General features: G+C 46.1%; 1 protein-coding gene across 7 annotated transcripts in view; it reads left to right on the plus strand.

The window, feature by feature from the left end:
• The first annotated feature begins 5,424 nt into the window (after positions 1–5,424).
• Positions 5,425–24,798, plus strand: part of LOC126524342 (uncharacterized) — a 67,703-nt gene continuing 48,329 nt past the window's right edge. For all 7 annotated transcript variants that reach the window (XR_007597918.3, XR_011893520.1, XM_050172672.3 and 4 more), the window contains exons 1-3: positions 5,425–5,495; positions 16,641–16,785; positions 17,814–17,972. Coding sequence is in view for 5 of the 7 variants with exons in the window: in XM_050172672.3 (XP_050028629.2) it covers positions 5,491–5,495; positions 16,641–16,785; positions 17,814–17,972 (309 nt within the window). In the remaining 2 variants the exon portion in view is untranslated. The remainder of the gene's footprint in view (positions 5,496–16,640; positions 16,786–17,813; positions 17,973–24,798) is intronic.

The raw sequence follows: 24,798 nt of genomic DNA on the forward strand, positions 1-24,798 counted from the left end.
ACCCACGGTGTGTGACCCTTGCCCAGTTGCCACACTTACTGGGCTTCTGCTTGCTCATAGTGGCGCGAAATGCACGTCTGAAATTTGTTCATCGTCAAAAGGCGCCCCTATTTTGCAAAGTCCCTTGGTTGCAAAAGAATTGCGAGGAATTCTTCTATGCATGCTACGTCGATCGTCAATGCTGGCGCGCATCACTTCTGCGTTTACGAGCAATTCTTTGTGAGTAGTGTCTCGACGTGGTGTTCAAGGCCAAATAGGCATCGACCTTTATGTATATATTATAGGGATATTACTCAATTTCGCGCGTGCGCACCTGACCCTTCTCTGGATCGCACAGCGCCGGCCGAGCGGCAGTGGCTCGCCAGCACCTTCGCAGCAGCCCATCAGTGTGACCCCTAACCCGCGGTTCGCAGTGAGTTGCGACCACGGCGGGTTCAGGCCAGGGGGACAGGGTGAGTCTTGATTTAAGGTGTTTATTCACCTTAAGATACATACACCAACAGAACAACAACAGCAAGTACAAATACAAAACAAAACCACAGCGGTGGAGCGTTACGCACTTCTGAGGCGAAAGAAACCGCACAATGTTGGAAACCACAAAAAAGGCTGATAAGGGTTCAGCTCACACAGAGTGGATCCAGGCTCGGGCCCTGCGGCTGATAGTCGCTCACGAAGGCTGAGTGCTGCAGGGGGACGGCGTATGGCGGTCTCGGCGGCTGAATTGAAATGCGGCCAGTCGCAAGCTCCTCAGCCGAAAGACAAAAACGAATCGGGGGAATGGTGCTTTTTCCCGAGCGGCGGAGAGGGAGTCTCCCTAGTCTCCCCGATTCCAAGAAAGGGAAAGGAGGGAACGGGCTGTCCTGGCCGCGGCGTCGCGGCCAGGCGCGAAGAGCAGCGGGAATGACGAACGTGCCCTCTCCCCGTTACCCTCCGCGAGGGAGCGCGTGATTATCGCGGGTAACCGCGTGGCCGCTCCGGAGATATCGGGATGCGCGTGCGATCCCACATCATCATCATCATCATCATCATCATCAGCCTGGTTACGCCCACTGCAGGGCAAAGGCCTCTCCCATACTTCTCCAACTAGCCCGGTCATGTACTAATTGTGGCCATGTTGTCCCTGCAAACTTCTTAATCTCATCCGCCCACCTAACTTTCTGCCGCCCTCTGCTACGCTTCCCTTCCCTTGGAATCCATTCCGTAACTCTTAATGGCCATCGGTTATCTTCCCTCCTCATTACGTGTCCTGCCCATGCCCCATTTCTTTTTCTTAATTTCAACTAAGATATCATTAACTCGCGTTTGTTCCCCCACCCAATCTCCTCTTTTCTTATCCCTTAACGTTACACACCTATCCTTCTTTCCATAGCTCGTTGCATCGTCCTCAATTTAAGTAGAACCCTTTTCGTAAGCCTCCAGGTTTCTGCCCCGTACGTGAGTACTGGTAAGACACAGCTGTTATAAACTTTTCTCTTGAGGGATAATGGTAACCTGCTGTTCATGATCTGAGAATGCCTGCCAAACGCACCCCAGCCCATTCTTATTCTTCTGATTATTTCAGTCTCATGATTCGGATCGACAGTCACTATCTGTCCTAAGTAAATGTATTCCCTTACCACTTCCAGTGCCTCACTACCTATCGTAAACTGCTGTTCTCTTCCGAGACTGTTAAACATTACTTTAGTTTTCTGCAGATTAATTTTTAGACCCACCCTTCTGCTTTGCCTCTCCAGGTCAATGAGCATGCATTGCAGTTGATCCCCTGAGTTACTAAGCAAGGCAATATCATCAGCGAATCGCAAGTTACTAAGGTATTCTCCATTAACTCTTATCCCCAATTCTTCTCAATCGAGGTCTCTGAATACCTCCTGTAAGCACGCTGTGAATAACATTGGAGAGATCGTATCTCCCTGCCTGACGCCTTTCTTTATAGGGATTTTGTTGCTTTCTTTCTGGAGGACTACGGTGGCTGTGGAGCCGCTGTAGATATCTTTCAGTATTTTTACATACGGCTCGTCTACACCCTGATTCCGCAATGCCTCCATGACTGCTGAGGTTTCGACTGAATCAAACGCTTTCTCGTAATAAATGAAAGCTATATATAAAGGTTGGCTATACTCCGCACATTTTTCTATCACCTGATTGATAGTGTGAATGTGGTCTATTGTTGAGTAGCCTTTACGGAATCCTGCCTGGTCCTTTGGTTGACGGAAGTCTAAGGTGTTCCTGATTCTATTTGCAATTACCTTAGTAAATACTTTGTAGGCAACGGACAGTAAGCTGATCGGTCTATAATTTTTCAAGTCTTTGGCGTCCCCTTTCTTATGGATTAGGATTATGTTAGCCTTTTTCCAAGATTCCGGTACGCTCGAAGTCATGAGGCATTGCGTATACAGGGTGGCTAGCTTTTCTAGAACAATCTGCCCGCCATCCCTCAACAAATCTGCTGTTACCTGATCCTCCCTAGCTGCCTTCCCCCTTTGCATAGCTCCCAAGGCTTTCTTTACTTCTTCCGGCGTTACCTGTGGGATTTCGAACTCCTCTAGACTATTCTCTCTTCCATTATCGTCGTGGGTGCCACTGGTACTGTGTAAATCTCTATAGAACTCCTCAGCCACTTGAACTATCTCATCCATATTAGTAATGATATTGCCGGCTTTGTCTCTTAATGCATACATCTGATTCTTGCGAATTTCTAGTTTCTTCTTCACTGCTTTTAGGCTTCCTCCGTTCCTGAGAGCATGTTCAATTCTATCCATATTATACTTCCTTGAGTGAGCTGTCTTACGCTTGTTGATTAACTTCGAAAGTTCTGCCAGTTCTATTCTAGCTGTAGGGTTAGAGGATTTCATACATTGGCGTTTCTTGATCAGATCTTTCGTGTCCTGCGATAGCTTACTGGTATCCGGTCTAGCGGAGTTACCACCGACTTCTATTGCACACTCCTTAATGATGCCCACAAGATTGTCATTCATTGCTTCAACACTAAGGTCCTCTTCCTGAGGTAAAGCCGAATACCTGTTCTGTAGCTTGATCTGAAATTCCTCTATTTTCCCTCTTACCGCTAACTCATTTATCGGCTTCTTATGTACCAGTTTCTTCCGTTCCCTCCGCAGGTCTAGGCGAATTCGAGTTCTTACCATCCTATGGTCACTGTAGCGCACCTTGCTGAGCACGTCCACATCTTGTATGATGCCAGGGTTAGCGCAGAGTATGAAGTCTATTTCATTTCTAGTCTTGCCGTTCGGGCTCCTCCACGTCCACTTCCGACTATCCCGCTTGCGGAAGAAGGTATTCATTATCCGCATATTATTCTGTTCCGCAAACTCTACTACTAGCTCTCCCCTGCTATTCCTAGTGCCTATGCCATATTCCCCCACTGCCTTGTCTCCAGACTGCTTCTTGCCTACCTTGGCATTGAAGTCGCCCATCAGTACAGTGTATTTTGTCTTTACTTTACCCATCCCCGATTCCACGTCTTGATAGAAGCTTTCGACTTCCTGGTCATCATGACTGGATGTAGGGGCGTAGACCTGTACAACATTCATTTTGTACCTCTTGTTAAGTTTCACAAGACCTGCCACCCTCTCGTTAATGCTATAGAATTCCTGTATGTTACCAGCTATATTCTTATTAATCAGGAATCCGACTCCTAATTCTCGTCTCTCCGCTAAGCCCCGGTAGCACAGGACGTGCCTGCTTTTTAGCACTGTATATACTTCTTTTGGCCTCCTAACTTCACTGAGCCCTATTATATCCCATTTACTGCCCTCTAATTCCTCCAATAGCACTGCTAGACTCGCCTCACTAGATAACGTTCTAGCGTTAAACGTTGCCAGGTTCATATTCTAATGGCGCCCTGTCCGGATACATTGTAATATACGGGCCTCAATATGGGCCTCCAAACAATATATACATAAAGAAAACGCTGTCACGACTGAAACGAGCACCAGTGTATGACGCGCGCTGCTATACACGTATCCATGTCGGCACCATGCTGTCGGTGCAGTGCCACCACGACTCTTCGAAACCGCCAATCTATAGCAGGCGACATGTGGTGCCGTTTCGTGGATGCAGTACAGTTACTTGAAGTCTCTGTATCGTCGTAACGGCAACGTTATTCGTACTCGTTGATATCACACAGTACTACACTGCACACCAGACGGCCACAAGGAACCACAGTGGTCCACCCGCTGCCTGCAGGCGCGTGTAAGCGCCGACAGTGGTTTTCGAAATTAAAACGTGGGTCTAAATCAAATGCCCTATCTACATAGACGTAGTGTATATAACATGAAAACGATATTAGGATTTGATGTCTTTTCTATTAAGCAGCTTTTCTTTTTGTGGTAACGTCATCCTGCGTGGCAGCAACGGAATAAACTTGGATACTTCCGCTGACATGTGAATGCACCCAGATTCGGCCTTCATATTAATGATGAAAACGAGTGCTTATTATTTGAAAAGTATTTAATATTCAATTCAGTTGAATTTTACTATACGGCACTATACGATTCGGTCTCGAAAACAACTGTCCGCATATCCCTAGAGAAGAGAAAGCAAGGAGAGCAAAGGCAGGGAGGTCAACCACACGAGCGTCCGGTTTGCTATCCTACACGGGGGTTAAGGGAAAGGGGGCGTGCCACGCGATAGCTTCGCTTAAGGTCTGTTGTGAAAACCTTCTTAAGCCCACGTCACGAAGTCATCAGGCCGGTTCTTGCAGAGGCCAGTCATCCTAAGCAAGATCTACCGGAAGTATTGTGCCTATGGGGAAGCCCATGACAAGCGATACACATCCACGTTATGTGAAAGCGTCGTACACTGGAGCGAAGCTATATCGTCGTCCTGGCTAAAGCTCTTCCACTTGCAAGTGACAGCAGGTGTGATGGCTGCTGCAGCCCGAATCTCCTTGACGGAAACTCTGCGCATTCTTGAGGCTACGGGTCACGAGCTTGGTGAGTGTGAATGAGCGCTGGAGAACAACGCCCCGCAGATATACAATGCGGGACACAAGGGTCTGTCGCATCATACGTCACACCTTCGATGCTGTCCGAAGTCGAATTCAGCGCAAGCATCTCGCTTTCCGAACGTTCGCTTCGCCTGCTCCGCCACTGAGTGGGCCGTGTTCAGTTCGCGCTTTCGTCTCACTGTGCTGACAACCGCTGGGCGAACGTTCGGAAAGCGAAATGCTTGCGCGATCTCGTCCCAGAAGCACGTGCCTGCGCCCTCGGCTATTCTCGGGGCTCCCATACATGGTCGGCACTCCGCGCTGTCTTGGCGGCAGTTGGGCTTCCCTCCAGTTTGCCGCGTCTTTAAGGGAACGGGAGTGTACCGTGCATAAAAGAGAAAGAGCTCTTTGTCGAGAGGCTATTTCACCCTCAACTCTTATCTGCGCTTATGAACGCGCCTCGTCTTGCAGCCGCTATCAGCCTTTGACCGCGTGTCGCCGGGAGCAGAGACTCTAGAAACAAGCGCCCAGTGCAGCGGACCTTCATGCTGTGAGTAGAGCCGCCTCGTTCCAGTACGTTCTACTCGATCGCGCCGCGCGTGGTGGCTACCAAACGCCTGAGAGACATTAGCCGCGATTTTCATCGACAGCCTCGGACGGAAAATTTCCGTACGATCCGTAGCCGCTAGAAAACTCGTTGCAGGATCGAGCATTATGCGGTAAAATAAAATAGAATGCTTAGCACTATATTGATAAGCGTGGCAAGTGATGAGCTTTGTGGACAACGTAGCACGGAAACGACCAAGAAGAATGTTACGCAGTGCTGTCATGGACGGCGTATAGAGAGCTTGAGGAAACAGTGATAAGTGCCCTTCAAAAGGCGCGCAAGGCCTCTCGGATTCTCCCTCCAAGTCGGTTCATCTTCTGTCTTTGCGATTGTGAGGAAACAGGTTACTTTGAGGCACAAGGGAAGGAGGGCGCATAGAAAGGCTTTGTTCGACGAGCCCCTGTTGTGTTTTATGAACGGCTACTGACTACGGAAATGCATAAGCGGAACAGGAAAATGGCCTGACGCGCGCGCGCGTGCTTGAAAAGAGGAACGATGAAATTAGATTCTGGGGTTTTGCGAGCCATAAACACGATCATTATGAGGCACACCGTAGTGCTGGAGTTCGGATTAATTTCGACCAAGTGGGGCTCTTCGATGTGTACACAGGTACATGGGCGTTTTCTTGCATTTCGCCCCCATGGCGCATAATGCGGCCGCCGTGGCCTGGATTTTAACCCTCAGCAGCGCAACGCCAAAGCCATCACGGCGGAGAGTAGGAACGACGAGACAATGTTGTCGGTGCTATGGGAACGTCCAGCCAGTATATAGGAACATCTAGCCAATAACCAGCATGAAAAAGCGCCAAGATTTTAATACGCGCTTTTTAAGCATCACATAGTTTCAGTTATCGTCTAATGTTCTTTATATCGCGTGCATTTATGGTCGTAAGAATAAATATGACATTCACGGCACAGCAAGTACAGCTACAAAATCTGCTTTACGTGGCCACACTATCAGGAGCAGCTGAATGTTTCGAGCAACTCCTAAAAGCAAAATGAAAGTCACTTGTTTGGGAGCCTTATCACTGCAAGTGTAGTACTCACGGACGTTTCCACCCTCTTCCGTATTCGTTTCTTTGTTTTCGTGCCTCTGCTTTATCTCTCCGCTATTCTTTCCGTCTTTTATTTCCCCTTGCACTTTTCCCAGTGCGGGGTAGCAAACCAGAATCTCCCTGCCTATCCAACCACGTTTATAAATAAATAAATATATATATATATATATATATATATATATATATATATATATATATACGGGTCATAGAAAAGGAAATATTTGTGCAAAGATTCAATGAACTAAATTTGGTACTTGCGTATAAGTTCTCGGAGAAGTGTTAACGCAAAGATAAAAAAAAATGCAATGCCCTCATGAGAACGCCCACCGCATACACTAAAACGAAATAGGATGTAGATTCTGACGTTCCAATTTCAATACGGGCCTCCGGTTTATCACGTCGCATTATGTTTTATTTGGCGAGCGCAATAATTATAGCCTTACATTTTATTTGAATGTAGCTTTTGGAGTGGGAAGATATAATAATAACGCAGTTATATCAATAACGGGGGCAACAGGACCCCTTACTGCCTTTCAGAGGGGAGTCCATCATGTATTAAGAAGAGGCAGGAACGTACATGCAGGCGGAGCGTGACAGAGGTGCGCATAAGTTGACTTTTCAGTCGGCAGGCGAGCGAAGTCAGTGGAAGAAGGAGAAGGTGCGGAGGCGTCTGTCGGGGTGTGCGCGAGCAGCTGTGCACTCCCGTGGATCAGGGCTCAGCAGCGAACCGCGAGGATGGCAAGTTGAGAAGCGGGGCGGCCCCCCGCCGAAATGCATGGAAACGGATAAGTCGTTATTCTCGGCAACCACTACAACGTGTTGCAGTTCATTGTTGCAGTTTAAGGGAAAAGTTAAACTAGTGACTGCTCGAAGCGGAATTCTCATTTAGGCAGTAAATTTTTTAAATAAAAATTGCTAAATATTGCAACATTTCGAAAAACAATCTTATCAGGTGTACAAACTTGTAACTAAGGGACGAAAAATGAAATCACAATTTTGTAAACTGCAGCTAATATTACATCTAAAGCGGACAAAATTGATGTACCATACACCACTATGAAGTATATGATTATGTTGTGAGCATGAGTTTAGCAACGCACTTGCAAACATTGTAACGAGTTCACGTAAGCTGTATAGTGTCACGTAGTAGTAACAGTGAATAATACAGTGGCAAATCTATAGATGACGGAACTTTTGTTGGACGGACTTGTGCCCACAGAAGCAAGTTTCACTCAAAGCACAGCGATAGCGGTGAACACGGTCGGTAATTGTCGAAATCTGATCTGCCAGTCAACCGCATCGGCTTTTATACATTAGACATCGAAGGCTCCAAAGTAATCGCTGATTACCACTTGTGTTCCAGAAAGTTCTGCACAATTCGCGTCGCACATGTAATCAGATAACACAAGATTCGGTGACAACAGACAGCAGATAGAACCATCGGTAACGTTTGAGAAACTTCCAAATAGCGGCGCGTTCCGCGCTAAGCGATAACATTTGTTAGACGGTGAAAAGCAGTCACCCGGAAAAGATAAACAAGTGCACGTGTCAATGGCCCCTCTCAGAAAGCATCGTCCCGATGCTGCAAACATAACAGCAGAACTAAAAAGAAAAGGACACTTGTTAAACAAAAGTAAAAATAATAATAAAGACGACATAGTAATAAAACAACAAAGAAACAGAGCCCGAAGTGACACAGTGCAAAAAGGAAAGTCCAAAATTTAGCTATGCAAAGTCCCAAAGTTCGTCAGCACTGGTAGAACGGCTTAAGTCGCACAACATGGACTATTTCAGGTCGTGAGCGGCGCCGCTGTGATAGCGAAATGCCGTCTGGCACGACCTTATAGTCCAGTGCGCCGGGTCGGATGATCTTGTAGGGTGCGAAAGAGCGGCGCAAAAGCTTCACACTAAGTCCTCGTCGGCGTATCGGAGTCCCAACCCAAACACGGTCCCCAGGTTCGTATTCCACGTATCGTCGTCGAATATTGTGGTGCCGGCTATTGGTCCTCTGCTGATTCTTGATGCGCAGCCGGGCGAGTGGTCGGGCTTCTTCGGCGTGCTGGAGACAGGCGGCGACGTCGAGATTCTCTTCGTCAATGACGTGTGGCAGCATGGCGTCGAGAGTCGTCGCGGGGTTCCTGCCGCACACCAGCTTGAACGGCGCCATTTGAGTTTTCTTGCAGTGCTGTGTTGTACGTGAAGGTTAGGTACGGCAGAACGGCATCCCACGTCTTGTGCTCGCCGTCGACGTACATCGCTAGCATGTCGGCGAGGGTTTTGTTCAGGCGCTCCATAAGACCATTCGTCGGCGGGTGGTAGGCAGTCGTCCTGCTGTGGCTTGTCTGGCTCTATTGCAGGCTGCCTTTGCGTAGCAGAGCTCAGCAAAGGCAGCCTGGCGACGTGCATTCACCTTTAAATTACAGGCCAATTTCTCTAAGTGTGCCATGCAAAATTCTAGAGCATATAATATACTCTAATCTCAACTTCCTAGAAACAAATTCATTTTTTTCATCTCGTCAGCATGGGTTCCGTAAATCGTTTTCCTGTGATACTCAACTTATTTCATTTACACATGACATCTGTGCCGCGTTGGATAATGGATTTCACATTGACACCATCTTCTTAGACTTTTATAAAGCATTTGATCTCGTCTCTCACCAATTAGATTGTCTAAAATTAAATACACTTAACATTGACCGTAACATTATCTCATGGATTGAACACTTCTTATCCAATAGAACACAATTTGTCTCAGCTAACAATTTTGACGGTTTACGTTGTCCTGTCAGTTCCGGGGTGCCGCAAGGTTCCGTTTTCGGACCCTTGCTTTTTCTCATTTATATTAATGATTTGTCTAACTGTGTAGCGTCCTCCATAAGGTTATTTTTAGACGATTGTGTCATTTACACAGTAATATCATCAAATTCTGACACTCTAAAACTACAGTCTGATCTACACAAGGTAACTAACTGGTGCGACACTTGGAAAATGCGACTTAACAGCCAAAAGTGCAAACTAATGAGGAATTCCTGCAATACTGCTTCGTCTAACCTATCTAACTATCACTTGAAGAACTCTGTATTCGAAGTCATTTCCTATAAATACTTAGGCGTCCACATAACATCTAATTTTTCCTAGCAAACACACATAAACCACATCACTAACAATGCTAACCGTACGCTTGGTTACCTCCGTCGCAATTTCTCTATGGCACCCGCTAACTTAAAGCTACTTCTATACAAAACACTAATACGTCCTAAGCTTGAATATGCCTCTTCTGTATGGGACCCTGGCTTGGATTACTTAACAAATGCAATAGAATCTATACAAAATCGTAGCGCGCGTTTCATTCTTACTAACTATTCTCGGACATCAAGCGTAACGTCTATGAAGGCTACTTTAAACCTCCCTCTCCTCTCATCCCGTCGGAAGTTAGCACGCTTATCACTGCTGCACAAAATTTATTATTACAATCCGGAATTAAAAAGTGAACTTTTGTCCGAACATGCATATATATCATCTCGTACTGACCATCGGCATAAATTGAGCGTTCCACACTGTCGCACGAACCGATTTTTTTTTATTCATTTATTCCTAAAATGTAGCAATGAATGGAATCATCTGCCCGCCTCAATTGTTAACATAACCGATGCATCTGCTTTTAGAACTACTATTGAAGAATACTTCTGTTAATCTGCACTTTCTAATATTTTTCTTGTTATTATTATACCCTGTTTTCTGCACGTGCTCCACCCGCCGTGGTTGCTCAGTGGCTATGGTGTTGGGCTGCTGAGCACGAGGTCGCGGGATCGAATCCCGGCCGCGGCGGCCGCATTTCGATGGGGGCGAAATGCGAAAACACCCGTGTGCTTAGATTTAGGTGCACGTTAAAGAACCTCAGGTGGTCGAAATTTCCGGAGTCCTCCACTACGGCGTGCCTCATAATCAGAAAGTGGTTTTGGCGCGTAAAACCGTATAATTTAATTTTTAATCTGCACATGCTCTGTATTTAGTTCCACTCCCTTCTGTAACGCCTTCGGGCCTTGAAGGTACAATAAATGAAATGAAATGAAAGGCGATTCCTCTGTTGGTGATGAGGACTTCTGGGTCACCACGTCGCAGCAGGATGTACTCGACAAATAATTTCCCCACTTCGGCTGCGCTACCTTCGGCAGAGCTTTCGTTTCAGTGAACCGGAGGAGGTAGTCCGTCGGCACGACGATCTACTTATTTCCGGATGTTGACGTCGGAAAGGGTCCCAACAAGTCCATCCCGATCGGCTATAATGGTCGGTAAGGAGGCTCGATCGGCTGTAGTAATCCCGCTGGCCTTTTCGGTGGTGTCTTGCATCGCTGACACTCTCGACATGTCTTGACGTAACGGGCGACGTCAGCGGTCAGGCGCGGCCAATAACACTTTCCTTGTATCCTCAATAGCATCCTGGAGAATCCGAGGTGCCGAGCTGTGGAATCGTCATGTAGGGAGTACAGTACTTATGGACGTAGTGCTGAGGGAACAACAACGAGGTAGTTGGCGCGGACTGGTGAGAAGTTCTTCTTTAGGAATAGATTGTTTTGGAGCAAGAACGAAGATGATCCTCGCTTAAATGCCTTATGGACAACGTTAGTGTTCCCTCCCAAATACTCGCCGAGGCCTTTTAGCTCCGGGTCTGCTCGTTGCTGTTCAGCGAAGTCGCGTGCATATTATTCCAAGGAAGGCGTCGTAATCCTCGTTGTTTTGTGGCGGCGGATCAATGGGGTCACGTGATAGTCAGTCGGCATCAGAATGCTTTCGTCCGGACTTGAATATTACAGTGATGTCATATTCTTGCAGTCTGAAGCTCCACCGCACCAGGCGGCCTGAAGGGTCTGTAGGAAAGGACATTTCTGTCAGATTTATTGTCGCAGAGCGTTCAGCCGTCCTAACCTGGCGCACTCAAGGTGACAAGCCTAACATCCGTATTCTCCCGGTCGCGAGCCCATCTGCCTCTGCCTCTTCATCGATGCGCCGCACGAGCACGATTTCCGACATTATCCCCGGCCAACAATTTCACTTGCACAGTTACAGAGGACAAAAAGTTGAACAGGTCTCGTGAGCTCTGTGTTGTCTGCTAGACGGACTTTGCATGCTGGGGCGTACCCATCGCTCCCCTTAAAGATTTTAACAACTTTACCTAATTTCCGAAACGTAATGAGTACTTTGTTATCTCTAACAATGACAAGGTCATCATTCTTTGGCAGGTGGAAACACCTTGTACAGGACCTGAATAAAGTCTTTTACTCCTCCTCCTCCTCCATCCTCCTCCTCCAGCAGTGGGGAGTGCGTGGGCGTTAGCGGTGGCGGTGACCTCAAGCACACCCTTACCTTTTATCTTCACGCCCGTCTCCCCGAACGCTCCCACTCAGCTCGGGCCGTCTTCCCTTTTGTTCCTTGCGAGGGTTCAGACTTGGCGGCTCTTCTATGGCGCACCCACTAAGCCGCACTTCTTTCCACGCCTGGGTGTCTCCTGTGCCCGCTCATCACGGAACCGACTCGCGTCCTTCGTTTCCGGTCATTGGCCGATACAGCAGCCTGTGAAATTCCTGCGCTTTGCGGTACTCGCATAAACTGGAAAACACAACAACTGCAACTCCATAACCTCAAGCTGACTCTTAGATTTAAATATGTGCCGTAAAGTAAATCATTGAAAAGTGAATTAGCGTAAATATTTTAAATATCTAATGAATCATTTTGATTTCTCGTAGAACTCTTGCTAATACCCATGGTTCTTCTGTTACTGAATCCGAATGTGCTGAGTTATTAAATGATTCATTCTCAACAGTTTTTACTCTTGAGGATATTACTACATGCCCTAACATTGATGTTGTTTTCCGTGTAAATGTGACTGAAATAATAATTGACGAAGCTCGCATTTTATCTTTACTTGGAAAATTTAAAACTTAATCTGCATCTGATCATAATGCCTTCAACAACAAAATACTTAAACATATTTCTTCTGGTATCTATCGTTGCCTGGTAGCCATCTTTTCTCTATCATTATCGTCAGGCACCATTCCTCAGGACTGGCTAATAGCAAAAGTAGCGCCCATATTTAAATCAGGGGATCACTCGTCCGCACTTAACTACAGACCTATATCTTTAACCAGTACCATCTGTAAACTTTTGGAACACAATATACACTCACAAGTGATTAAATATTTAGAGGAACACAATATCATCTACAAATACCAGCACGGATTTCGTAAGGGCTTCTCATATGAAACAACTTGCAGGATTTACTCAGGATTTACACTCATCATTGGACGCCGGCATCCAAACTGACGCCATACTCTTTGACTTCTCAAAAGCATTCCATCGAGTTCCTCACCACCGGCTCTTACTACAGCTTAGACAGCTTAATATTCACCCACTTGTTCTGGCGTGGGTACAAGCGTTCCTCTCTAGTAGACAACAGTTCACGTCGGTCAATAACTTTGACTCTCCTTTCGTCCCAGTCTCATCCGGTGTTCCTCAAGGAAGTGTGCTCGTTCCATTGCTTTTCCTAATTTATATTGTTACGTAGGAAGACGCCGACGAAACGTTATATACAAGAATATTTACAAGGCAATACGCTGCACTTGGCCTAGAGGCAACAGCTCGCGCTAGCCTCTAATCGTCGTCGTCGTCTTCACCCTGCTCTCCTCTTTGTCATCGCGAATACTGTTCCGTAGCAATATTAATGACTTACCCTCCTGCGTCAAATCTAGAGTTAGGCTATTCGCTGACGTTTGTGTTATGTACAGCAACATCTCCTCTGAAGCTCGCCGCCAATCTCTGCAATCTGACCTTGACTCCTTAACCTCGTGGTGCACAACGTTGCTAATGATACTAAATCCTTCAAAAACTAAGTTGATGTCTTTCGCTAAAAAAGCTTCTCTCATTCCAACGCCTTACTTGCTAAATAATACTGCAATGGAACTTACGACCACGTACAAATCTTTTGGAGTTAATATCTTGGAGTTCTCTTGGAGTTAACTTTTAGTGTGGCCTGTATTGGCATTACCATATTAATGTCACCCTTGCTTCAGCAAACCGCTCACTTGGGTTTCTTAAACGTAACCTGAAACAGACCCCATCACACTTACCTAAACTGGCTGATATCACTTTGATCCGTCCTAAAATACAATATTCCTCAGCCATTTGAGATCCCGATCATGACTACTATATTAAAAACATACATCGAAGCCCTGCAGAACCGTGCTGTGCGTTTTATTTTTTCGGATTGCTCACGTCACACCAGCGCCACTTCATTGAAAAATCGTGCTGAAGTGCATGTGTTATCATGTCGCCGTAAAATAGCTCGCTTATCACTTCTTCATAAGCTCTACCATCACGCATCACTTCGCGAAGACTTCTTTGGGCCACCCCCTGCCATCACACTTTTAAAATCGAATGCTTCACGTGTCGCACACTAACCTATGCCAGATCGTTCATACCGCGCACCATAACCGAGTGCAATAACTTCCCATGACACATCGTAACCGTCACCGACATACATGAATTCCAGAAACTTCTAATCATTAATGAAAGTGCGTAAACCTTTCATGTGTCATGTCACCCCCCTCCCCTTTTTTTACGCTACAAATGGCGTTAAAAATGTTCTTGTCTTCTGAAGAACATGCATATCTTTATGGTTTTTGTTTCTATTTTTATTGCGGTGTTTGACCTTTACGTTTTAAGTAGACGTGTTGTGTTGTTTTCTGATTTGTTATACATTAAGGGCCTGAGTGCTTTATATGAACCAATTACCCTCCATTCTTGTGTGCTTGTGATTCGTATTCTCTTTTTGTACACTTCTGATTATTATTAGTACTACGACAATCTTATTGGCCTTGTATGATTACTATTTGTGATTATAGTTTATCTGTTCCCGTTTTTTTTCGCTTTTTCTTGACCTATTACTCATTTATTACATCTGTATGCGTTACTGCACGCCCCACTCCTCCCTAAGTAGTGCCCTCCTGCGAGAGGACCTTTAGGGGTATTCTGAATAAATAAACAAATAAATATATAAATAAATAAATGAATAAATAAACTAATGGCTGCCTTATCGAGCAATTTAGATCAAGGGTTAGAATTTTGCTATCTGCCAGAGGCAACAGAGGCAATTTTTTTAAAATTTTGGACCTTCTAAAGAGAAACACCCGGTACATTGGGTCGTAAGCCACTTAATCACGATACCCTGCTGACCTATACACAACGCCTAATGGTGGAATAGATAGTCCATTGAAATCGAGTGGTATAGACTGAACCGGCAGGTGTTGTCTAGGTAAAAGTTGTTACCCACGCAGAAGAATATTCGTACACTTTCCTTTAGCACGATTGTCTACAAGATGACTCATGTGACGATTATTCGCTCCGTTCATTAAGTGTATAATGTTTCACGCAGGGCATTGGTTCGAGTAGTCCACGTGATTTTCGTGTCAATGATAGTACGTGATATCATTGAACATCGCTTTTCTTGCATATGCCATCCTACTGACGTGCCGCTTCGCATTATGGTCAAGGTTACCGTCCGTCGCACGCATGCATTTGCTCACATAAACTGCAGGTTAAGCAAACACGCCAGCGATGACAGTACGTCGCTTCGACTTAGTGCTGAATGGAGAATATGAGCAATATAGTATGATATAATATGACATAATGCTGAGGCTAACAGTCCGGGAGATAACGGAGAAGTGTCCAACAGTCAAAACTTGAGCTAATTAGAAACGTTTAGGGATTTTTCGTTGTTTCATCTCGCATGGAGAATTATAGCCTCAAAAATGCTTGTAAACATAATAATCCACAGTCCTATGAACGAAGGAAAGCTGAAACTAGAAAAATTAACCACATCAATAAAAAACTTGGCAGTTGTCAGGGGCGGAAAACCACACTTTTATCTGCTAGCACCCAATAGATTGTCATGACGAGTATCAGGCTATTGCGCGCACAGAGAAACATAACCTCGCAGACGTTAAGTTCGCAGCATAGCACCCTATTGCACAACAGCAGCGCGCGCCCAATACAACGATGCACTAAAACTTCTCAATGCACTTTGACATGACAAATCAGAGCGCCCGCCAAAGATGGAATCACGCGCCAACCTCGGCTATTAGTTGTGTCTTCGGGCCGATCAACCGCAACTGCACGATCCAACGCTTACCCGCGCCAGCTCGAGCGGCGCAGATAGACATAACTACATTTGTAAGGCTGTCCCTTTATCGTAAAAATGTCTTCTTATGCCGACAGCCGCGACGGTTGCGTAAGTTTTGTGTACCGACTTACGTTTACTATTGGCACGAGTACTCAAGTTTGCACCTGTGTTACCATTATATATACGTCTTTGTCGACTACAGCGCTCGTCTTTGCAGCGGAGGGTATCGCCACCTTTCTGACCTTACGAACGGTGTTATCTTTGTAAATACACCCTTTTCGTAAAATCATTCTTACGCCGAAATTTGTTCGTAAGTTCACATAATAAGTTCCGCCCTCAGTTTTTTCCATTTATTCCAGCGCAGAGAAAGCAGAAAAAGGAAACAAGACACATTAAAATTTCTACATACAGTTACCCTTACCATTCTCTACTATGCAGCGTACGATTCTAGAAGCGACAATGACGATGACAAGAAGACGGCAGCACAGTTTTTGGCCAATCCACCAGAGTGGGTTCTGGCTGGTCCTCCCCCCCCCCCCCCCCCCACACACACACACACTACAGTGTGCCTCACCTGATATCGTGGTTCTGGCACGTAAAACCCCATCCTTTTTTAAAGCTGTTGTGCTCGAGTCCATCTCCGCTGTAATACCTTGTGCAATGCAAGCGGTCGCCTCGTGGACACGGTGGGAGAGTGCACAGAGGGAACGTTGCTACGCAGCAAGGTGGGGCAAATTTGAGTGGGAATAGCTCAGCAGATAATAAATTTAAGGTTTTGAAGCTCCAACGTTCCTACATTTCTTGCAACACTCGGTAGCCTCGCACACTGCGGTTCACGTTATTTCCTCTTCCCTCGCAGACGACATGGACCTGGCCGGCTGGGCCATGGGGAAGGCAGGATAGTGCTGGTCTTCGAGAGCACCGATGACTCTGAGCCTGAGAGAAGTGGCGACGATGCCCCATTCACTTGGAGCGAGGCAACCAAGAGCGTCTGCTGCTATCCGGTGAGGTTGCTAATGAGACATATTTAGCGACATCGGGAATCATCGGCCCGCAGGCCGTCAATTTGTACTAATCGTTTTTACATAGAAAATACCGAAGCTTATTGCGTGGAGTCGGATGTGTTTCGATGCTGTGGTAGCGGTTGGTTGGATTTTGGAGAGGAGATGGCGAGTGGCGAGCAGGGGGAAGCGAGGAGAGGATGAAGGGAGTGGAAGACGCACTAACGCTCGCCGACTGGTTGGAGCACGCCATGACGTTTCACGGTTACAGAGCGACGCTTTTTGTACATGTTGGCGAATGCGGCGGCGTCGTGAAACCTCAGCGTTGTCATCCAATCAGCGAGTGGACACAGCAGACAGCACGAACACTCGGCGGGTGGCGCGAAGCAATGGCTGATGGTCGGCTGCGGTGAAGGAATGGAAGCGAATGCTTTGCCTACAGCGATTGCCACAGTGCGTGGGAGCTCAGGGACATTTAGTATATAATGGAAAGCAATAGAATTTCAATAGTTTCCGACCCTCCAGCCGACGAAGCTTTCAAATACGGTTGACCTCACGCCGCGGTGACTTGCGGGTACGTCACTGCGCTGCTGAACACGAGGTCACGGTTCGATGCCCAGCGGCGGCGACCGCGTTCCGATGGGGGCGAAATGCAAGAACGCTCGTGTACCGCGCAGTGGATGCACGTTAAAGAACGCCAGCTGTTCAAACTCAATCTCGAGTCCCCCTCAGCGGCTTGTTGCTTAATCAGACCGTGGTTATGGCTCGTAAAGCTCCAGAATTTGTAATTCTTTTTGAAGTACGGTTAGCATAAGTTACACGATAAATACATCCCTCCGTTTAAATTGAAGTTAGGACATCTACAGTACACTAATATAGAGTCTTCCAAACAACACGAAATTGTGATGTGTCCCTAAAATATGATAGAACACCATAACGCTCTCTTTGCATTCTTAGAAATAAGAGAGAGCCTATCGCTTTCCACTATGTGAGGGAAACAGGGTCTCTGACAAACGGCACTCTTGTGACAGCTGAAGGTCTTCCTGCCGAGGGAAGCTGGCCGGCCGAGCTGCCGCTGGGTCTACCCGGTCGTGTTTGGCGGTGGCCTAGTGAGTGGAGACGCCACCCACATTGACGTCACTGCGACCGTCGGAACATGCGTGCTGCTCACGAGCCAGTCGTATCCTAAGGTGAGATCGCCAGGCGTTCGTTCGTGGACTTCATATAGGGACAATGGTGTCCCGACTGGAAGGACATTGAGGGAATCGATTTTCATCACTCCCCAAGCTAGGGCAAGCATTGATGGTGCTTTAACTTTATTTGACAATGTTATGAGGAATGTGCAGGAAAGCCAGACGCTGTACTTAGAGAAATGTACTATGCAGTCAGTGAAAGCGCTTTGTGACACAGCATAATTTATAGGGCAGCGCGGTCTGTAGTATACATATCGCTTTCACTCTGGGTGAAATGTGTGAATAAATCGTGCAATGTGTGCGACTGATTCATGTGTGAGTCGTTCTCATCTTTGTCTATGGTGTATGGTGCAGCCAGCTTTCACATTTTGTATCCGTATGTGAGAATTATCCACTCTGTGTATCTTACATGTGCGCGTGTGCTCCACAAACAATGTGGGAAATGTACGTCTTCAGGTAATTGAGACGCGATGTCTGTTTACTAGCGCTTTGTTAGACTATAAACAATTTTCAAAATTGTCTGTGGCAGGTAGCATAATGGCATCCTTGATGTGGAATGCTCAAGAAAGGTGGGCATTACTTCCACGAGAAATTGAAATGCGCAGTTTGACTAACTAGCCAAAAATCACTCATTTGCCTTTTTTTAATAACTCCTTTACGGCGCATGTGAGACTTTACGAATTCTAGCCGGCGAGTTCGGAAGACGTATCCACTTAGAAGGAATTTGAGGATGACATCACTTTCGAGACATTCATTCCCAAAGTGTTGGATGAAATATACGGGCGTTCCATTTACTAATATGCTTCAATGCATGAAAGGGCGTTTTGTGAAAGACGTAGGTGAAACAATGGTGCCTGTTTACCAAAACTCTGCTAGCTCACCACCTTGAGACCAGTGCCATTCTCATAATTTATGCTTTGCGAACTCACTGGCTACCATACTGAGATGGTTGGTGCTCCTGCGCTTGCGCTCCTTGTGGAAACGGACACGTTTTGCCATGGTCATAGTGGTTGGAAATCCCTTTGTCTTGCTTCCCGAATCATCACGTCATTTATTTACCCTATACATGTCGAATGCAATGGTGCCGTAGCCGAGCAAGCATAAAGCTTCTGCAAAATATTGCAAGCTTGTAGACCTCATAGCTCTTGATTAGCACCAATATGAGTTTTATACATCATATCTACTATGCCATAGTAACCGCTCTCAAAAACAACTATCCCAGCTCGGGTGAACAAACGTACTGCCGATGTACGGCTACCTGAACGCCATGCGCGACGCTAACGTTAGCTTCGATTGGGTCATTCGTGGCGCGCGCACAGCGCCATGCGCAACGCGACACAAGCATGATAAAGCAATGGCTTCTTTCCTCCGACCAACGATACGAAAATATGGGGCGTGGACAGCACGGTTACGAAGGTATAAGCGATATATAAGTAGGTAATGTCGGAAGATTTGCGAGCCTTACCTGTCGAAGAGGGTAGCATGTAGAACATGCGAAATAAATGTACTTACAGTCAGCATTATTAATAGCAGCCTGCATAATATTATCAACTTTATTGCTGAGCACTCTTTACCCCCAGATCGTGGTAAATATGCGTGAAGGAATCATCATATTCACCTGTCATAGAAAATATATTGTAAAAAGACGGGTACAAACAAAAGAGCAAGTGCCGATTGTTTGTAAGGATTGTTCAGAAAGGTGCACAAAAGTCTATATTTGACGCCCAAACTTACAACTGAAAAATAAATTACACTTTTAAGATTGGAATTTAATGCTAGACGACAGCCACACTGCTGGCTTACAAGGCACGAGGACTACGAAATGCAGCATTTTGATTACGGTCACTGAAATGAGGTATTGCTATGGCATATGTGTCACCTAGGCAGTCAAACGATACTGCCAGCAAGCCGTATCAGAAAGCGTCGAACAAAAGGTAAGCAATCTGAAAAATAGCGGATACCCTGACAGCATGCAAGCACATACTCGTACATTTGAAAAAAAAAAGTCCCGGTTACGACCCAGAGGCGAAGCATCATTTGCAATAACAAATTAGTGGACAGCTATAAGAAGTAAGGATAGTAGTTTTATCGGCCATATAAACTTGTAAGCATAGGCGTACTATGCTGGCGGATAACTTTCTGTGGTAATGAAGGGAAAGCTACGGGCGCGTGGCTCCTGCAAATGCGCTAGGGCGCCAGGTAGTCCGGCAGCGTTTGAGACTGATTTTGGTCGCTCGGAAATGGACGAAGCTTCCATATGCGATGGTTTCGCCTTTTTCCAGACGTGGAATGAAAAAGCCGCAAAATAAGTAAACCTTTACACTCATTGGTGTGTTCTATGTTGTAGAACTGTTGCTAATATCGCGTTTATGTTTTGTCTTCCCCAACCTAAATTAACGCGGACTAAAACGTTTAACTATCTTCAGAAGCGCTCTCACTTGAGCGAGCTTTGCCTACGTAGCTTTCCCTTGATGGTTACAGAAAGTTGTCCTCGAGTATAACTAAATCAACAAGCATGGTGTGGCGCGTGCACAAACCATCATAAATACAGGGCACTTGATGACCGCGAAAACGCTGCAGAGAGAAAACGGGGCAGCAGCAGCGGGCTAATTGACCTTTGTGCTGGCATCAACGAGCACTGCGCCTTGAAAACACAGCGCGGCGCGGACTCTGTACCCGTCCTAGATGGCTTTCAAAATACAGTGGCCCGGCCGGGCGCCAGCGGCCGCCTGGGCCACCAGGAGTTGTACTCCGGGTGGCCCAGGCCTCCCCCTCCGGATCCTCCCCCCGAAGCCTTGCGCGCGACGGAGGGCGGCGGGATTATTCCCTGCTTTCCGCCATTACGTGCGCGACATTGAGCCGCCACCCTCGCACGCTTTAACTCGCACGTACAGCATATGGCGCCCGGCTACGCTTTTATCGCCCGTGGAATTTATACGGAACCTCACGGCGTCGCCGACGACAAGAAAGCTCCTGGAGTGTCCATATAATTGCTTTCTCACTAAAATACTGCAGGAAAATACTATTAATACTATTGCGATACGAAATATGTAGACACTTCTAGCGTATTTTCACCATCGTTATCGCTGTTTCCGTGAGGCTCCGCATATATCTAGGGATATGTATGCTATATGCCATGCTATGCTATATAACATGGTGTATATACGGGTTATATTGCCACACTATTGTACCACTAAGGATGCTGATACCAGGTCTTACATTCTTACCAAAATTATTACTCATAATTTTGAGAATGGTGGCCTGAAGACAAACGTCGTGAAAGACAACACTGGTAGCGCATTCCGTTTATCTAAGATCACGCGCCCAATCTGAGTATACAAGGAAGAATGCTGCGCGGGATTTCACATTCTTTAGAGCAGCCAAATATTTTTATGAAGAAAAGGAACGGACGCAGCACACCCTACGAATTAAAATGGGGCGTACCGCAAGGAAACGTGCTAAGGCCGACACATTTCACCTTAGTCTGTGAAGTATATTGCCTTCAAATGTTAATGTTTCTATTTATGCAGACATTTGCGTTTGGGCATCAGGCATGACCTGTCCTTAACAACAAGGAATACTCCAAGAAGGTATCGACATTACGACACGTTCGCCAGAGCAGCATGGATCTGTCGGATGAGAGTTTGCTCTTCACAAGAAACTGTGTTGACATTGTTCTCCTCAACGTCGACCAGACCTCTATTTCGGTTAGAAATCGTAGTTTTCTTGGAAAAATACTTGACAGATCACTATCGTGGAATGGTCACATACGGTCCTTTGAGAAGCGTGTTACCTTCGCATTAAATCTGCTTTGATGTATAACCAGTATCTAATGGGAAGGCAGGTCTGCATCTCGGATGAGATTGCATGTTGCACTTATTCGCCAAGCTATTGCCGACTCCTTGCCTGTCGCTCATAATCTGCCTAATTCTCATGAACGCCCACCAAGAAATATAATAGCCACAAGTCTCAGGATATGCTTTGGAGTGCCTTGTTCGACGTTGCATAGCAGAAGATTGGACGATGGCATAGCAGAAGCGAGGGAACTACCTACCCAGGCTCTTCGCGTACAAGATACGTGTTGCCATTTTATCTGTCTGCATTCACGACAGGAAAATTATGTACTCAGAGGCAATCCTATACTGAGCCATGGCAGTAACTGTTATGTGGTGCGAGCCCTACAGAGTTAATTTCCCCAAGATACCATACAATATGAGTAGGCGTCATTCATCTTTTTCGGAGGCTGACAACGAACGGCAGATGACGCCTTCAGTGATACTGAAAGTTCCTGCCATATAAAGGAAACCACCTAATACATTAGAGGCAACATTTCTGACGCTACTGCAGATGAGTGGATTGCAAGAAAACCATACATTTTAGTCGCAGATGCGTCAGCGACCGGTGACAGTTCGAACGCTTCATTTACATCCCGGCATGTGAGGTAAAGAAATGCTACCATCTGTCCCAGTAAGCCTCATCTACATCAGCAGAACAATTTGGAATCTAGAACCTGTGGCATTTCTGGCCGAAAGTACACGCACTCAAAATTCGGTAATCTGTTCAGACTACAAAGAAGCCCTGGATACACTATTACAATGCTATTTTTATGGTTATAACCCCTCGCTTTGTTGCGAAATTAAGAAAGCATTAGCCCTTGCTTCTTATCCCGGTCATCAGATTCGTTTGCAATGGATTACAAGCCGCACTGAAATAACGGTAAGTGAAGTAGCGGACCGATTGGCTGCTGTGGGGCATATGTTGAATCAACCCCCAACTATATAATTCGCTGTGTCCGACGCCGAAACAGTGCTTCAGGCACTTAGATGCAGATTATCAAAGAGCACGTGGTTTGGTGAATCGAGAAAATTATATTTTTTTGTACAACATTCACTATTTATTACGCTTTTCAAGAAATCTTAAGGTAGAGCGGGCTTTAGACACACTCTTGCATCATGTACGTCTCAGTATGGCATACACACCCCGTTCTTTTTATGTTGCATACGGTAAAGACCCTCTTGAGACTGCGTACATTCTGGCACTCCGGAAAACATTGTAGGATATGTCATCATCTAATGTAGACAGTTACACCAAAATTCGGAGACACTTCGTGATGGTCATCACGCCTTAGACAGACGTCCTTTATCAGTAATAATATTGGTTTGTTTCCTGGCGCTTGCCTATAAACAAAGACAAGCTATAAAAGCCCTGAGCGATTATCTTGTAGGCTGTCATCTCATTAGTTCCTTGTGAATACTGCTATTGTGTGACAGACATTATTAAAAAATTATGGGGTTTTACGTGCCAAAACCACTTTCTGATTATGAGGCACGCCGTAGTGGAGGACTCCGGAAATTTCGACCACGCGGGGTTCTTTAACGTCCACCTAAATCTAAGCATACGCGTATTTTCTCATTTGACATACATTATGCCTTGCAACAGTGTCATGGTGACTTTGTAGTACCATATGACATTTCTTGTGCTTTGTTTTGCTTTCTGTTATTTTATGTCATTTTATTATCCTGGCAACCCTATCGCGCCACAGGCTTCTTGTGCACTCTGCTTTGAACTGGTGCATTTAGTCAGAGGCAGTGAAATTGTGCTTGTAACAGGACATACGCCGAGTCTGTATTATGCATGACTATGTATTCCATCTGTCGTAGCGGCCGGGATTTGATGCAAGAATTTTCTATATTTGTGGTGTATTTAGGGAGTCTCACTTTGTGCGATGGTGAAATTATTATTATTTTCTGAATTGCATTGAATTGCGGGGTTTTACGAGCGAAAACCACTTTTTCATTATGAGGCATGCCGCAGTGGCGGACTCCGGAATAATTTTGACCAGCAGGGGATCATTAACGTGCTCCCAATGCATGGGACGTGGTGGCCGCGGCCGGGATTGGATCTACCAACGTCGTGCTTAGCAGCGCAACACCATAGCCGCTAATCCACCGTGGCGGGTTACTGTTTTCTGGTGTAGTTCTTTATTATATGTGTGTTTTAGCTACGATTTCGGGATAGCGGGCTCATCAGTGGCCAAACTTACCACATTGTCGCAGTTTTCATAAAAAAAAAAAAAACGGTAAATATCTCATTCATGGCCGTTCATTGTAAGGCATTTCATTACCCGGGGCCCTATAACGTAATACCATTCCAACATGTTTTTATTCCAATCTCCTGACGTCAAATTTGCGTAACCACCGACGCAAGCCTAGGTCCGTGACCCGCAGTGTTGTCTGAACAGACCGATCAAATCCTCTCCTCGTTTACAAGAGGTCACTTTTGTTTGCTTTAAGAACGAATAACTTTGCCTACAGTGAGCGGCTTGCCTTATCTAATTCGCTGACAAGAGGCAAGGAGCACACTCAAGTGGAGAGGGAGTCGATGGGGCCGAGCCAGTGAATTGAAAATTGATAACCGAATGAAAAGTGTGGGGCCGGCGTCTGCGATTGGTACGTTTTCCCTCACTTGGCTTGAGGTGGCTGGTAGAAAATCGCGGCGGCATGCAAAGGAAGTTTAAGAATATCGCTAAAACGGATCCTCAGCAAAGAAGAGTTGGCAGAGCGAGATTGCAAACATGCCGAAAGTGCTTGAAAACGTTACATGGTCACGCGAAAAGGCTTATTGTACGCAAATGAGCCCATGCAGGTGCGAGTGGCCAGTGCCTCAAGAATCGGTGGCAGCTATCTTTTATTCCTTTCGGAACGGGTGAGCCTGCGGCTATTGAGAAAAAGAAACCAGTTTTGTTCGCCATATTAACGCATTTTTAACGCGTACACATTACTTTGACGCGTTGAGTTTTTGCGGTCTTGTGACGTCGCGTGAC

This window comes from Dermacentor andersoni, chromosome 3 (genome assembly GCF_023375885.2).
Source record: "Dermacentor andersoni chromosome 3, qqDerAnde1_hic_scaffold, whole genome shotgun sequence".
NCBI lineage: Eukaryota > Metazoa > Arthropoda > Arachnida > Ixodida > Ixodidae > Dermacentor > Dermacentor andersoni.